Source organism: Dermacentor andersoni, chromosome 1 (assembly GCF_023375885.2).
Source record: "Dermacentor andersoni chromosome 1, qqDerAnde1_hic_scaffold, whole genome shotgun sequence".
In the NCBI taxonomy this organism is placed as follows: Eukaryota; Metazoa; Arthropoda; class Arachnida; order Ixodida; family Ixodidae; genus Dermacentor; species Dermacentor andersoni.
Window position 1 is genome coordinate 220,474,960 of NC_092814.1, and position 14,285 is coordinate 220,489,244.

The 14,285-nt window shown below is 46.8% G+C and overlaps 1 protein-coding gene across 4 annotated transcripts in view; it reads left to right on the forward strand.

Moving 5' to 3' along the window:
• Nucleotides 1-13,022, forward strand: part of LOC126547868 (uncharacterized) — a 283,028-nt gene extending 270,006 nt beyond the window's left edge. For all 4 annotated transcript variants that reach the window (XM_055063573.2, XM_055063572.2, XM_050195894.3 and 1 more), the window contains one exon: nt 10,570-13,022. In XM_055063573.2, the coding sequence (XP_054919548.1) occupies nt 10,776-11,987 (1,212 nt within the window). In that variant the 5' untranslated portion in view covers nt 10,570-10,775 and the 3' untranslated portion in view covers nt 11,988-13,022. The remainder of the gene's footprint in view (nt 1-10,569) is intronic.
• Nucleotides 13,023-14,285: the final 1,263 nt, after the last annotated feature.

Here is a 14,285-nt window from a genome sequence, read left to right on the forward strand (position 1 = left end):
CCTGAGTTTTCAGGACAGCCACACGTGTTGGTCGTATGAGCCGCGAGCCAACAATCCACTTCTGCCGTATACGTCCGCACATTCTAAGCTTATTAAGCGGGCCATTATCAGTTTGTGCTTCAAGAATGCCCTTAGCAAGTCTTGCTGTCATGTAGTGGACGTAAGCTTTGAAAAGCAAACTCGACGTTTGTCCTTGGCTGGATATCCCAAGGTGGTGCAAATGTCTGTCGCGGAACGCATCTTAAGAGAAGCGCGATCCAGCACGCAGAAGTCAGTTGCCGATGCCCCTCCCGCCAAACGCATTAAAGCACAGCAACAACGTAAAAGATGGCTCCGGTGGGTTCTTGGCGCTTCATTGTCGCGATCATGGATGCAAACCTATTGAGGACCAATGCACGATTGTTTCCCGTGGCAGCACGCAGCTCATCCGTGAAATATCTGAAGCGCAGATGATTGCAACATTTGGGTGATAAGTGTGTTAGCTTCCCTTCACTGGCTCTCACTGAAAAATAACTTAGTTTCTTGGAGGCGGCATCACATTACTCGTAACTATGTTACATGAATGCGCAGTTCATTTCCATGCAAGTCCATGCGCATTCTACACTGCTTCACATGTATAAAATCGATTCAGGGATACAATAAACTTAGTTGAAAGCTTGCGCTTGGTGTGTCGTCTTCTCTTACTTCCGTGTCGTTTTTTGTTGCGCAATATCATTTGACCGAGCAAAAGCAATGCTCGCGGAAAATGGCCACGGAGGCAACTTTGTCGCCGTTGCAGGTGGGCTAAATGACGTCCTAAACAGAAAAGGGACAGGAGTAGCCCAGCGCTTGGCGAAGGAGGTAGACGACTTGCGCGAGATGTCCCCTCAGGTGGAGTTTGTGGTGTGCACGGTGCCGGAGGTACCTTTACGTGACAGTGACGTATTCGGTCATTCCAGCAACGCAGGCGGTGCCACGCAGCCCTCCTCCGAAGCAGTCACCCGGTGATAGAAATCTGCGACGTACTTCCGCGGTTCGGTCTAGCGGTGTGCAGGGACGCACCGATGAGGAAAAAAGGGAATATTAATCACATATGCAGCGTGCCGCAGCGCTCTAACCATGCCGTAGCGAGTGTTCACTGCTAAGGTATCTTTAAAATGTACTTCAAGACAGGCGTAACGACCTGAGTCACTGCAACCAGTTACGATGCTCGTACTACATTTGCATGACACTGAATCGCGTACAGAGGGGATCCCACTTGTCTACAGCTATCGAGCCGAGCTCTGCGCAAGGAAAAAACAAATTTTAAGCGAGGTACCTTGTTAGGAAGAAACAACTCGAAACGCAAGTGGGAAAACGTGAAACCCGTTCAGGCACGAGTACTTTGTCCTTAGTCAAACAGCTGTGCTAAAGCTCAGATCATTTGCTCCGCCGTACGCTGCTCGAGACGAGCGTGATCAACCCTGTACGTTACGAGTTTCGTAAATTGTTGTATTATAAAGCCGTTTTTCCTTGTTTGCATTTCTAAATGCACTAAAGTTTGTTTCTTACTGCATATGATTAATTTGTTGAAAACAGGAGCGCTTGAAAAACAACTAATGTCTGTTATCGGTATGCGCTTGTGTTTACTAAGTGTTTGCGAAAACACAAATATATGGCTTCATGCCCGTGAGCATCTTCAAGGCTAGTAACGACATACTGACCTTTACAGAGCCTGTACCTTCACGTACTGCGGCGTTAACGCAGTGCCGCGGGCCCTTGATTGCACTCGTCTGCAGGCAGAGCGATTCGACGCTGACCTCGGTGTCTCTAATAGAATAGTAAGCTGTTGGGCTAGTTGGTTCGACATGATTTCTGCAAAGGGGAGCGCAGAAGAGCTGCGGAAAAAGGAGGCATGGACAGGAAGCACGCTCGCTTGCAATTAAGTATATTTTCAGCGACAAAACGATTTCACACAACCAAAAAAGGATCGGGAAAGAGCACGGCGTTGACCTCGCTTTCACAGCTCCTCTCAAGCTTTCTCGGTTGTGCGCCTTTGCAAAACGGCCACAGCAAGAACAATACCTGTGGAAAGAAACACACGAAACCGCTCGCCTCCTGTGCTACCGAAGAGGTGTATATAAGATACCAGTCGACTGTGGGATAGCTTACATTGGGCAGACGGCGCGCTGTCTAAATGACAGGCTAAGAGAACAGCCTTCATTTTTAAAGGCCCTGAACAACTCCGCGCATCTTCCTGCGCACTGCAGGAATTGTGGCTGTACGCCCCTTTTAGATAAAACCGAGATTAAAACCAGATCCAAAGGCAGACTCGAAAGAAAATCCTCGAGGCAGGCCAGATTCACGCTCGTTCTAACCTTTGTATTGGTGCTCCGTCAGTGCATCTGATGGATAAAGAATTTACGTTCCTCGCCCTTGGCTGAAGTTTCTGCGCCACCTCCTCTGTCACTCTCCCCCTGAATGTTTTTTTTTTTTTTTAATGACTTTTGTCAGGCCACTTGCACGTGCCGTTGTTGCTTTCACCTACTCACCTAGGCTATAGCTGCCATTATTGATGTAGTGATGCATGCCCCGTTGTTAAGCGAATTTTATATATATATATATATATATATATATATATATATATATATATATATATATATATATATATAACATGTAAATTTTTGAAAAAAATTCTCGATAACAGTGCATGCGCAATAATGTTCCTGGTGGTTTGTCTCTGAACGTATACTTAGTCGCAAGTGAGCGTCTTTCCTGTCCACGTCTCCTTCCGCAACGCTTCTGCGCTCCCCTTTGCAGAAATCGTCTCTAATGGAATCGATGCCGGAACATATGATGTGACCGGCGTTGAACGTAGCTTCGCCTTCGTTTACAAACCTTTGCGTCTCTTTAGCGAGAGAGAAAGTATGCTTTGCAGCGAAACTAGGGGACCTGACGTGCTTTGCTGCTCGGGATGCACACGCTTGCGAGATCGCCTTATCACCGTCTCGGCAGCCATTTCGACCTACCGTCACGCCGCCTATAGTCGCTGGAAGGACCGAATGCAGAGCTGTCGTGGCTGCAAATGAGGCTGTATGGAAATTGAGTCGAGAGAAAGGTTTCGAGGTTGTAGAAGTAAACAAGGAAGTGAGAAGGTATATGGTGGTTTTCAACGAGACGGGATGGTCTTCAATCACAGGCTTGGACGACAAGTGGGCAGGTGACTTCCTGGACGCGCAGTTGCGTTTTTTAGTGGCCCACAGGGCGCTCAGTACGTCAAGGTAGGTAGCAATGAAGAATGTCCCCTACGGGGACCTCAGAATAGCATCGGCGTCAATAACAGAAGAAGGAGGAAAACAAGAAAGAGAGCTCGCCATGCAATAGGCTACATAAATTTGCTAGGCGGCAGCAGAAAGAAAAAGTGGGTAACCAGCCCTTCCAGATTGAGGAGCAGGTAAGTAGAGAACAAATAGGGGTGTACGGTGTACGGGCCTTAGATACTCGGCAGAGCTGCCAGTGATTGAGAAAGGTGCTACAGAACTACATCGGAAAAAAAGGGAGAGGGAGTCGGAATGTTCATCCATCAGAGAGCCATACGGAAAAGAGTAAATTCAAAATGTCAAGAGCATCTTTGGTTATCATGTACAATGAGTGGAAAGAAAACTTGGCTGGGGGTAACGTATTTGTCGACCGGAAAGAATTGCATTGAGAAGAATCAAGAATTAGTGGAATGCCTAGAGAGAAAAGGATGCATAGAAACGCAGAGTGGTTAACCAGAGGTAGTTCCGGTTTTCTACCCTGCGCGGGGGGAAGGGTTAAGGGGGATAAAAAGAAAAAGAGAGTGGAAGGGATGGAATGCCTAAGTGTTGCTATTAGGGGTTTCGGGAATGATGCCGAAATTATTAGGTGACATGAATGCCCACATACAGGATCTAGATGGCTATGCCGACAACAACGGAAAGTCAATGCTAGATATTTGTGAGCAAAACAACCTCGTTATTCTGAATACAGGGCGTAAGTGTGACGGGCCGACCATGTGGGAATTGGGAAACCGGCAATCGACCATAGATTACTGTCTGATGACAGAAGGAATTTATGATGAGTTGAGAGAAATCCTCTTTGACGAGGAAGGGTATAGCAACATAGGGAGCGACCATGCATAGGGAGCAACGCATCATTTTGAAAATGGACATGTAGTTGGGAACGAGAGCAAGGAGCGAGGAATGGCCAGTCCAAATTTGAACGTTCGACAAATAACAAATATAGTCACAAGAGTAGAGGAAGAACTTGGCAAATGGACGAAGAAAGAGTGGGAATGTGGTACGCTTCTAAGCGTAATTACGACAGACATACGCAAAGAGAAGCAACATCCTCATTGGAAAGAAAATAGAAACCGAAAAGCTGATGGAACAGCGAGATATGAGAATCGATCGCAATATGAGAGAAAGTATCACGAGAGCACAGGAAGGGGCAGAAAAGTGCAGTTGCTGCAGGATGAAGTAGCCGGAAAATGGGAAATATACCGGGAGACAAAAATCTATGGCTCAAATACTGGTTTAAGAAAAGGTAAAAGGTGAAAGTGAACGTTGTTTGTCAGAAATACCTGAGAAAAAAAAAAGGTCGCACCTAGAATATCTTGGTACCACATAAATTTATTAGGCAGAAAGTCTGTAACAATACAACAACATATCCTAGACAAAGATGGAAACAAACTGGAAGGGGACGCCGCATTAAATTACATCTGAAAAATAACCGCCGAATCTTTCCAAGGCAATGACGAGGTTGTATTCGAGGAAAAAACGAGCATGAAAGAGAACCAGATGGGGGGAAAAGAGCTGGTGCTGACAAATGTTAAGTGGAAGAAAGCCGAAGAGAAAATTCCTAAGCCCCAGCCACAAGGCTAGAGGAGGTTTCCGTTTGGCTGATTAATGAACTAGAAACAGAAAGTAAGCAAGCTCTGTTGAAAGCAATAGGAAAAACCTTAAAAGAAAGACGAATACCAGATAGCTGGCGACAAAGTAGAATGAATTTAATTTATGGGGGTAAGAGGCAAGAAGATAGATTCCACTCGTATAGACCGTTGACCATTATATCGGTAATGTACTTGTTAGCAATGCAGGCAATCAAATTAAAGCTTCAAGCATGGGCAGAGAATAATGGCATTTTGGGGGGAATTTCAGAATGGCTTCAGGATCATTAGGTGACTGGATGACAACTGATTTGTCCTTACTCAATGTACTGAACTATCCAGAGAAGAAAGGAGAGCGCTATGTGTAGCTTTTTTAGACATTACTTAAACCGCAACATATTGCTCGATATTTTGGAAGGGGAAGGCATAGGCAATGACTGTATACAGCTTTTTAGAAAGATTTATCTAGAAAATACAGTATGCGTTGAATGGGAAGGGATGAGGAGCGCGTAGTAAGTTGATATCAACAAGGGACTGGGACAGGGGTGCCCTTTATCCACACTGCTGTTTATGATGTACATGGTGAGGATGGAGAGGGCGCTACAAGGATGTAATATCGGGTTTAATCTCTCATACAAACAGGCGGGTACAGTAGTAGAGCAGCAGCTTCCAGGTTTGTTTTATGTGGACGACATTGTAGTGTTAGCTAACAAGCAAAGTGATATGCAAGGTCTGGCTAATATCTGTACGCAGGAAGGCGAGAATTTAGGTCTGAAATTTAGCGTTAAAAATCGGAGGTTATGGCATTCAATGAAAACAGTGAACCGACAGTGTCAGTACAGGACCATGACTTTCCTCGGGTAAGAGAATATAAATATCTTGGTATATGGATAAACGAATGCAATACATACATGGAAACACAAGAAAAACAATAACAGCAAAGGGGAAGAGAAATGCTGCCATAATGAAATACACGCGCTATGGCAATACAATAGGTACGAGGTGCTCAGGAGTACGTGGAAAGGTGGAATTGTCCCAGGACTCACATTTGAAAATGCTGTTGTTTGCTTGAAGTCAGGGGCACAATCAGGACTCGGTGGCAACCAAAGGTCAATGGGACGCCTAGCATTGAGCGCTCACTGGAAGACTACAAATGAACCTGTGCAGGGTGATATGGGCTGGACAAGTTTTTAAGTGAAGAAACCTCAGAGTAAGATTGATTTCAAAGAACGAATGAGGAAAATGAAAGAAAGTAAATGGGTCACGAGAATCTTCAGCCTTTTGTACAGAAAACAAGACATTGACCACAGTGGAGGAAAACAACAAGGAAGGTTATGAGCAAGTATGCAACCGGTATAGTAAGCTACATAGAAACAAAGAACGTCAAGCGGAAAGTCGGAGAGCCTGAAGTAATCTCATGGGTTGTGGCAATGGAAAAGAAACCTGTTATGAGTGACTACTTAAGCGGAAAAAATGAAATCAGGAAAGAAACAATTTATGATAACTCAAAGGGAACCTCATTACTTTTCAAAGCGAGATCAGAATGCCTTAGAACACGCACTGTTAAGAACGGCCCGCTGAGGTGCAAGTTTTACCAGCCAGTTGCGACAGCGGCGTCAACTTTTCTTGGACAATGCGCTACGTCCGCCACTCTGCGTCGCGGGATTGCCGAGATGAGTTCGACGAACTAGGCTTTGTGACGGAACCCGCCACCGCCGACCTGGTCTGCTGTGAACAAGGGAGTCCCCGAGGGAACGTAGTTCGAGGCCCCTTCCCACGCACCGTTCCTGACGTCAGTTCTGCAAAGACCGTCTCACCTCGGTTGAGGACCGTGAACCTGTGCGGAAGTGTGTGTGTGTGTAATCCCTCGCGCAAAGAGGCGGCTCGTCTACGGTGCCTGGTCGGCCGTTTCCCTCACCTTGGGATCGAGGAGGGACCGAGTGTTTATAAACCGCTGTTGTGTGGCTGCTCAGTGTACTTTCTCTCGCAGTCATGCTAGACTGATGAACTGCAACGTCCTGATGTAGATACTGTAAATAAACCCATATTCCTCGTTCTCGATGAGAAGCAGTCCTTCCCTTCAACAACATCCTCAGCGTGGATACGTTGGACGACGGCATGGGCCAGCTACCATCTAATTCATGCCCGACTCCAATCTCGACAACTGATTACGAGTGATGGGATTGACCCCCCAATCCTCACAGCACCTATAAAGCGAAATAGAAGAAGGAAGAAGAAGCATGTGCTTGCTGCGGTAGACCTAGGGAAACGATGGAGCGTGTTTTATTATAATGTGAAGATATATCTGCCCAGCGATCGATGTAGGCACCTCTGGCCTCCTTGAAGCCCTTGGGTTCAGCGAGAGCAGGGGAAAGGTAAACATGTCCGCAATAGAGATTAGTAAGAGGCGATTGGAAGATTGGTGGAAGAAAAGTATAGAAACGACAAAAAACGGAGACGTACAAAAGCAAAGTTCACAATAGGGGTTCAGGAAATTTGGTTGGGGGAGTTCATCGTGGTTTTTTTTCTTTCCTTTTTTTTCATTCTTTAACATAGGTAGGACGTTAGGCAATATAATAATAACAACTTGGTGGCGCAACCCGCGAAGGGGACGCTCAAAGCATCCATCCACCCATCCTTAGCGGGGCCGCCTTTTCTGTGCTCCAGCGGCGCTCGGTTTTGATGTTGCCTGGATTTACCGTTGAACTTCGATGGTAAATACCTCGAATTTGGTGCAACTTTCATGATTAAAAAAAATGAGTGTGCATTAAAATGTGACGGCCTTCAAATTCGCCTTTCAAACAACTGCCCCTCAGGCACTAGTATCCTCCTGAGGTCCGAAGTGCAGTTTGTGTAACTGATTTGTTTCATTTATCTATAAGTTATGCTATGCTAAACGTCATTTCATAGTGTTTGAAATATTTTCAAGTAAATACGGCAATGTCCAATATATTGGGCATTACCGATATTGCAAAGGCACTATTGCACTCATCACCCGGATTAAGTTTCTACATATTCCTTCGATTATGCCAAACACTAAGAAATGCTTGAAAACACATTGTCCCTTACATAAGTACTCACATAAATATGCACAAATTCACGTATTTCTGCGATGACCACTGTAACAGGAGCCCGTGCTTTGGCGGAGCTCAGGTAGCGCTTTTTCGCTACCTGAGGGAAACAGACTTGAGTGCCAGACTGTAGACATCCTATACCTAAGTTCTCTCTCTCTCTCTCCCTCCCTCTTTCACTCCCTATTCCCCTCCCCACGTGTAGGGTAGCAAACCGGACTCAGTCTAGTTAACCTCCCTGCCTTTCTGTCTTCCCATCTCTCTCTCTCTCTCTCCTATTCCGCCATTTTTAAATCTCCTACTTTCGCGAGAAGCAAGCGCACATAACTCATACAGCCCAGGTAACAGCACAGGTGCCGGAACAAACCAATAGGTTGCGTTCCATCGTGCAGAGGCGTTTTTCTGGCCGCTGCGCCTAGCTTTCGGACGTCTAATATATTGGACAAATTCTAGATTTCTGCAGCTCAGAAGGATAAAAGGTTCTTTAATAAAAATTTTTTAATTACTCTTCTGAAGCTCACGTTACTAGCCGCAAAGTGTGTTCGCCTCGCCTAGGAACTCGTCTGCAAAAACACCACGTTCGCTGCGCTTATAGCCTTCACACGCACGCACGCACGCACGCACGCACGCACGCGCACACACACACACACACACACACACACACACACACACACACACACACACACACACACACACACACACACACGTATATATATATATATATATATATATATATATATATATATATATATATATATATGAATGAATGAATGAATTTATGTCGATAAATATACAAGTTTATGGAGGATATAAGGAAAAAGTTACAAAAGTGCAAGTTGACTAGTCCTTAAACCTTAAATATATACATATATATATATATATATATAATCTTTATTGTGTAAAGGAAACACCCTGTATATGAACAAAGTATGTTACGACAACAAAAAGAAAACACTGGGGCCGCGTTGGGCAACGATGCTCTTCATTTTCGAATCTTTTTACTCTCCGTCATGCGCTTGCGCACAGCCGCTATCGCCGAAATTAGTCGCTCAAAGGGACGGTTGATAAGTGAACATAATCGCACGACAAAGATTTACCTATACTAGCACGGCCAGAGGTGAGATTGATAGTAACTAAGGAAAGATGTAGAAACATGTTCTAATAAAGACTCAGTGATCACAAAATGAGCACTCGGTAGTAAAATGAGCACTCAGAACACGACACACTACGAAACAGAACATATCGGTATGTTAGCAGTTCATAAATTGCAAACGTTGTTCGAGAGGGATTCAGCCAGTGATGCTCTGCTGGTTCAAGAAGGGGCTGGTTCATTGCACTATCTTGTGTTTAACGAAAAACAAGCGATGAATGAGACCACGATGGAAAGCCTCGCATCGCTGCCTGACCTCGTGCACGAGAGCCGTAGGTGGCCCTCAGTCCGGTTTCGACTTCCAGTCTAGGCGCCTGTAGCGCCCTCGCTTGGGCGGTGTCGGGATAGCGCGCGCCCGCATGAGGGGAAAATAAAGACGGTCGTGGCACGCGAAGCCACGGCTCGCGGTTCTTTGCCGGCGTCGATTCGGGTCAACTGTCTTTCTCCTTCGCTCCTGAAGCACAAGCCTACCAATACTTAAAGCAGCCTGTGTTGAACGCGTATTCGTAGAGCGAATACGAGTGTTTGTGCCTGATGGGTCTTGCCACAGAAACAGTTGTGTGTACGCAAAACACATACGTCAATGTTACTTTAAAGCGTATCATGATGAGCATACTGTAATGAGCGTTCACGCGCCGCACTGACGTATGCAGAAAAAAGTTGCATCGTGCATTTCGTTAGTTTACCCTGCCAGTATGCATATATATGTAGCGTTAATTTTGAACAGGAAAGTCATAGGTTCGACACAGTAGGCGGTGCTTTATTATTTTATATTTCATTTTATTATTGCCGCGATGACCTGGTAATAATCATCACTTGTTGTGCCGCGTACATGGCCGGACGCAGCTCCTGAGAACGGCACTGCACTTTTTGTTCTTCGACGTCACGGGTAACCGCGCAGAGGTGCAGCTACTCAGGCGCAGCTCCCGTTATGGAAGGCAGGCAGTATAAAACCCGACCGTATAAGACCTGCGCGTTTGTGAGCTTGCCTGAGTAAATGTTAATAGTCTCAGAAAAAAAACATGGTCCACAAATACAGGAGCAGCTCGTAAGATTGTCTCGGCGCTTCAAGTTTACCGCTCTTTATTCGTCCTTTGTGAGAAAATGAAATATTTCAATTAAGTGCAGCGTGATGCCCATTGTCACGCTAATTCCTCTGCGCCCTCATGGTTCCTCGCACTGAATTATCAGATATAGCGCCAACGCGAATTTATTTTTGCCAAAATTTGTGTGTACTCTACGCCTTCCTAGAGACAAACAATGCTTAATTTCTGGGTCAATTCATGTACACATATCCCTCTATTACTGACAGCTAGTGTTACTGTAAGGGCAAGATGGGGGTGTTATCAATTGTCGGCGTTAAGCGCAGTGGTCAAAACGAGTTCTCTAATTCACAGTATTTAAGTCTAACTAAAGGACGTTAGAAGAGAACGCTGCTTGGGAAAGCCTTTCTTACGCTTGCTTTTGTTGCACTTGTGCAGGGCGCCCTGCGGCGGCTGCTGTCTGGCTGACGGAGATGTTCGCCTCTTCGGCCACCGAGCAGTGGCTGACAGCCCGCTGAGATGACCAGTGCCAGCGCTTGAGCGCAGCCAGCACCCTGTTGCCCAAGATCCTCGTGAAGCTTGCCAGCCCCGAGAATGACGTGTGCTCTTGCAGCGACCACCTAGTGCTCGTGGCGCAGCGCGCCATGGCCGCGGTGCGGCAGATGTCGGTGCCGCAGGCGGGGCTGGAGGCAGAGGAGCGGGCCCGGTCGCCATCGCGCGACGAGCGCCGCGGCTCGTCCAGCCCCCGGCGCTCGGCCGTCATCCCGGAGAGCACGGTGGTGGTGGCCGAGCCGCTGAGCAAGAGCGCCTCGCAGCCGTCGAGCTTCAAAGTCAAGCTCACGCGCCGTGACACCTCCAACAAAATTGTGGTGGACGCGACTGCCGTCAAACCCACCACCAGCTCCTCGGATGGCGAGAGAGGCAAGCCGAAGCCCAACAAGGCTGCGGGATGGAAGACCTCCAAGTTTTTCAGCAAGACGATGTCTTCAGCCGAGCTACTACGTGGCCTGAAGAAGCTCTCGGTGAACGCCGCTACGACGAGCACCTCTGACGACCCGGACGCGAAGCCCCCTTCGGGTGGGAAGGTCAAGTTCACGATGAAAAAGCGCAACTCGTCCAGTGACTCGGCCGTCAACAAAGACCGCTCACCAGAAGGGCTGCGCAGCGGAGAGGGGTCGAGGAAGTCTTCGCGAGAATCTTCGGATGGTTCTCCCAACGTGTCTCCACGAACGAGCATCGACGAAGGAATCGTCTGCAAGAAGGAAGACATCCTCTCTCTCATTCATCACACCACAAAGAAGAAGTCGTCTATTGGCTCCGTCGCAGTGCCGGCCGCCGGTGCCACTTCTCCCAAGAAGCTAGCACTGCGAACGACGCGTTCAGCCACCATTGACCCCTCGGGCATGGCCACCGATCCTTACGAGCCGACGGCCGAGAACATCCCCAGGATCGTGTCGACGCCGCCAGCACCCCGCAGGGGCTCCACCACCCTTGAGCGCAGCACCAGCGAGGAGGCCAAGCCGAGCAAGTCGAAGCGCAACAGTTTGTCTGGCAAAGGCGCGCCCCAGAGGTCGCTGGAGGATGCGCCGCCGTCCCCGGCGGATGAGCCGAGCGTGCGCAAGTCCAAGCGGAAGCAGTCAGGCGACGCTGTTCGCGAGGTCAAGAAGGAGACTACCGAAGAGAGCGCGAAGGAGCCGCCGAAAAAAGACGAGTCACAGGTCAAGTGGGACGAGGGCAACGTTGTAGATGCCATGCTTCTTGGGGACGCCATCGAAGCCTTCCTCAGGGGCTCCATGGGCGGTACTTCGGCTACTGTGCCTGCGACGCCCAAGAGAGTTTCCTTCAAAAAGACGTGAAACGTTTTATTTACTTCATGTGTTGGACCTGCTAGCGTGCCAAAAGATAACATATCGTTTTGAAACGCTCGGGAATGGGACATTTAAATGATCGTTGGAGTTGAGCAGGCTGCATCCGAAAGGAACCTGGGCGTGAATTTGAATTTGTGTACTTTCAATGTTAATGTTCGCGCAGCGGAGCTACTCAGCTTTTTCTTGAAAATGATTCAAACTGTGCATTTGAACTGTCACGTATGCTTGCCATTGTTGTTGTTGTCGTTGATCTTTTTTTCCATATAGGTGTATGGAAGCTGTGTGTTCTTACTTCATATATATATATATATATATATATATATATATATATATATATATAAGTGCCACGGCCACGGGTAAGGTGTGTTCGGTACAATATGTAATCACATTCAGCAGGCCAGCCATGGTTGGGATCGTCCCAGGTAAGTCCACCCTGCTCAGTCCTGAAAAACAATCGAAAAAGAATGCTACTGACCTCAGCCGTTTGTAGTCACCTTAACTGTAAAAGCTGTGGACGGAGCCCTTGCTGTTCTGTACAACCACGTAGTTCGCACACCACTCCTATAGTAGCAACACCAGAAAATATTATGCGTCATCATGCACTATTTACTCTTTCTAATTTTCTGTCGTTCTTTTCCTTTTTTCATTATTTTCTTCCCAGTGCCGACAAACTTGCGCAGCTGTCTGAATCATTTCTTTAAGCCGATGATGCTGTGCAGATTTCATCCAGTGCAACACTTCACTGTGCCTGTCACCTACACAGACAAACTTGAGGATCCGAACGTCGTTCGTTGAAGCCTTGCAAAATTCGTTGTTTGCTGACTTGAGTGGTCTTACTGTGATTCCTGTCGCGTTTTGAAAACAGCGCCAACGCAACCACGCTGAATGTAGCAGTTGGTGCGCGCTAGCGCACTCAGTTGACAGTGCCGTTCTTTGCGGTGGAAGTGTTCAGTTACTGGAAATATATAAAAGCCATGTGCGCTGGTAAAAAGACTGAATAAATGCTCAAAGTTGTATTTGATATACCTGGGGCAGTGTGTTTGTGGTATAAGGCCGTTGAAAATTAACCAGGGTGCCTCTTCATTAATTAAATGCCCCAAAAGTTACCTCTTAGCACAAACGTATAGTATGTGAGAAAGAGAGAGAAAAGGTGGAGAAGTCAGCCACACGAGCGTCCGATTTGCTAACCTACACTAGGGGCACGGAGAAATAGAGAGTGGAAAACACGAATAGAGAGAGAGAGAGAGCAGCGTGCACAAAGTGGGACGCACAGCAGGGCGATACAATCACTCACTGAGGCCGGTGTTCCTCAAAAACTGCAGTAACACTCGAATACCATGAACGCTTTAGCAACCGGAGCGCATGAATTCTGACAACTCACGCTCTTGCGGCAGTGCCGGAAAGTTGTGTTGATGAAAACAGAGTGATCTACTTTGTTCAGTGGCTGCACCGGTGTATGCCACTCATGAGACCGTTGGCGTTTGTGTGTAATGATTTTCGGTGTGAGAAGAAAAAACTAATTTTATTAGTTTCGGAGAAACCCGTCTGCTACAGTAGATGCTATAACTGGACATTGCTATTGGTGTTTCACGCGTCATATCCTACCTATACCAAAAGACAACCGAATTTACCTTCAGGAAAACCAGGGTAATTCTTAAATTAGGCAAACTACAGCGCGCACGAGGAACACAATCACGTATAAAACGAAGAGAAATTACTAACTGCGCATATTACTCTGTAAGAAACATAGGAATAAATTTATGTCAAGAGAAAAATATTGTGCTCAAAGCGTGTTTAGGCGCCTAGTGTGTTAAGAGAATAAAGTGTGTATACAGTGAAAGAATTGTCAGTAAAGTTCGTAGACACAATAACGGAAGAATGTTGCATGCATGCAGATCGTTACAGGCTTACTTGTGACGGTACAATGCTGTATACGTATGGATTGTCAAACGCTATACTAGGAGTGCGCCATATACATTATAAACGTTAGTGAAGATGTTAAAGGAGAATAAAGATTTTAAGAACACGCGGCAATATGCGATTGTCAGACCTACAGTGTTCGGTCGTCATAGGCCTGACGACCGAACGCCGTAAGTCTTATCATGGTGTCTTGCACCGCGATTTCTTAATCTTCGTTTTTTTCTTGGAAGAGCTTGGCTTATGTTAGCTGGGCCACACGGTATACACGGGTGGCGCCTGCAGGCTTAGTCCTGTCTTCGAGAAAGTGTGCCACGCAGATATGTTACCTTTCCCATTCGTGGCTGGCTGCGCGTTGCTCAATATACC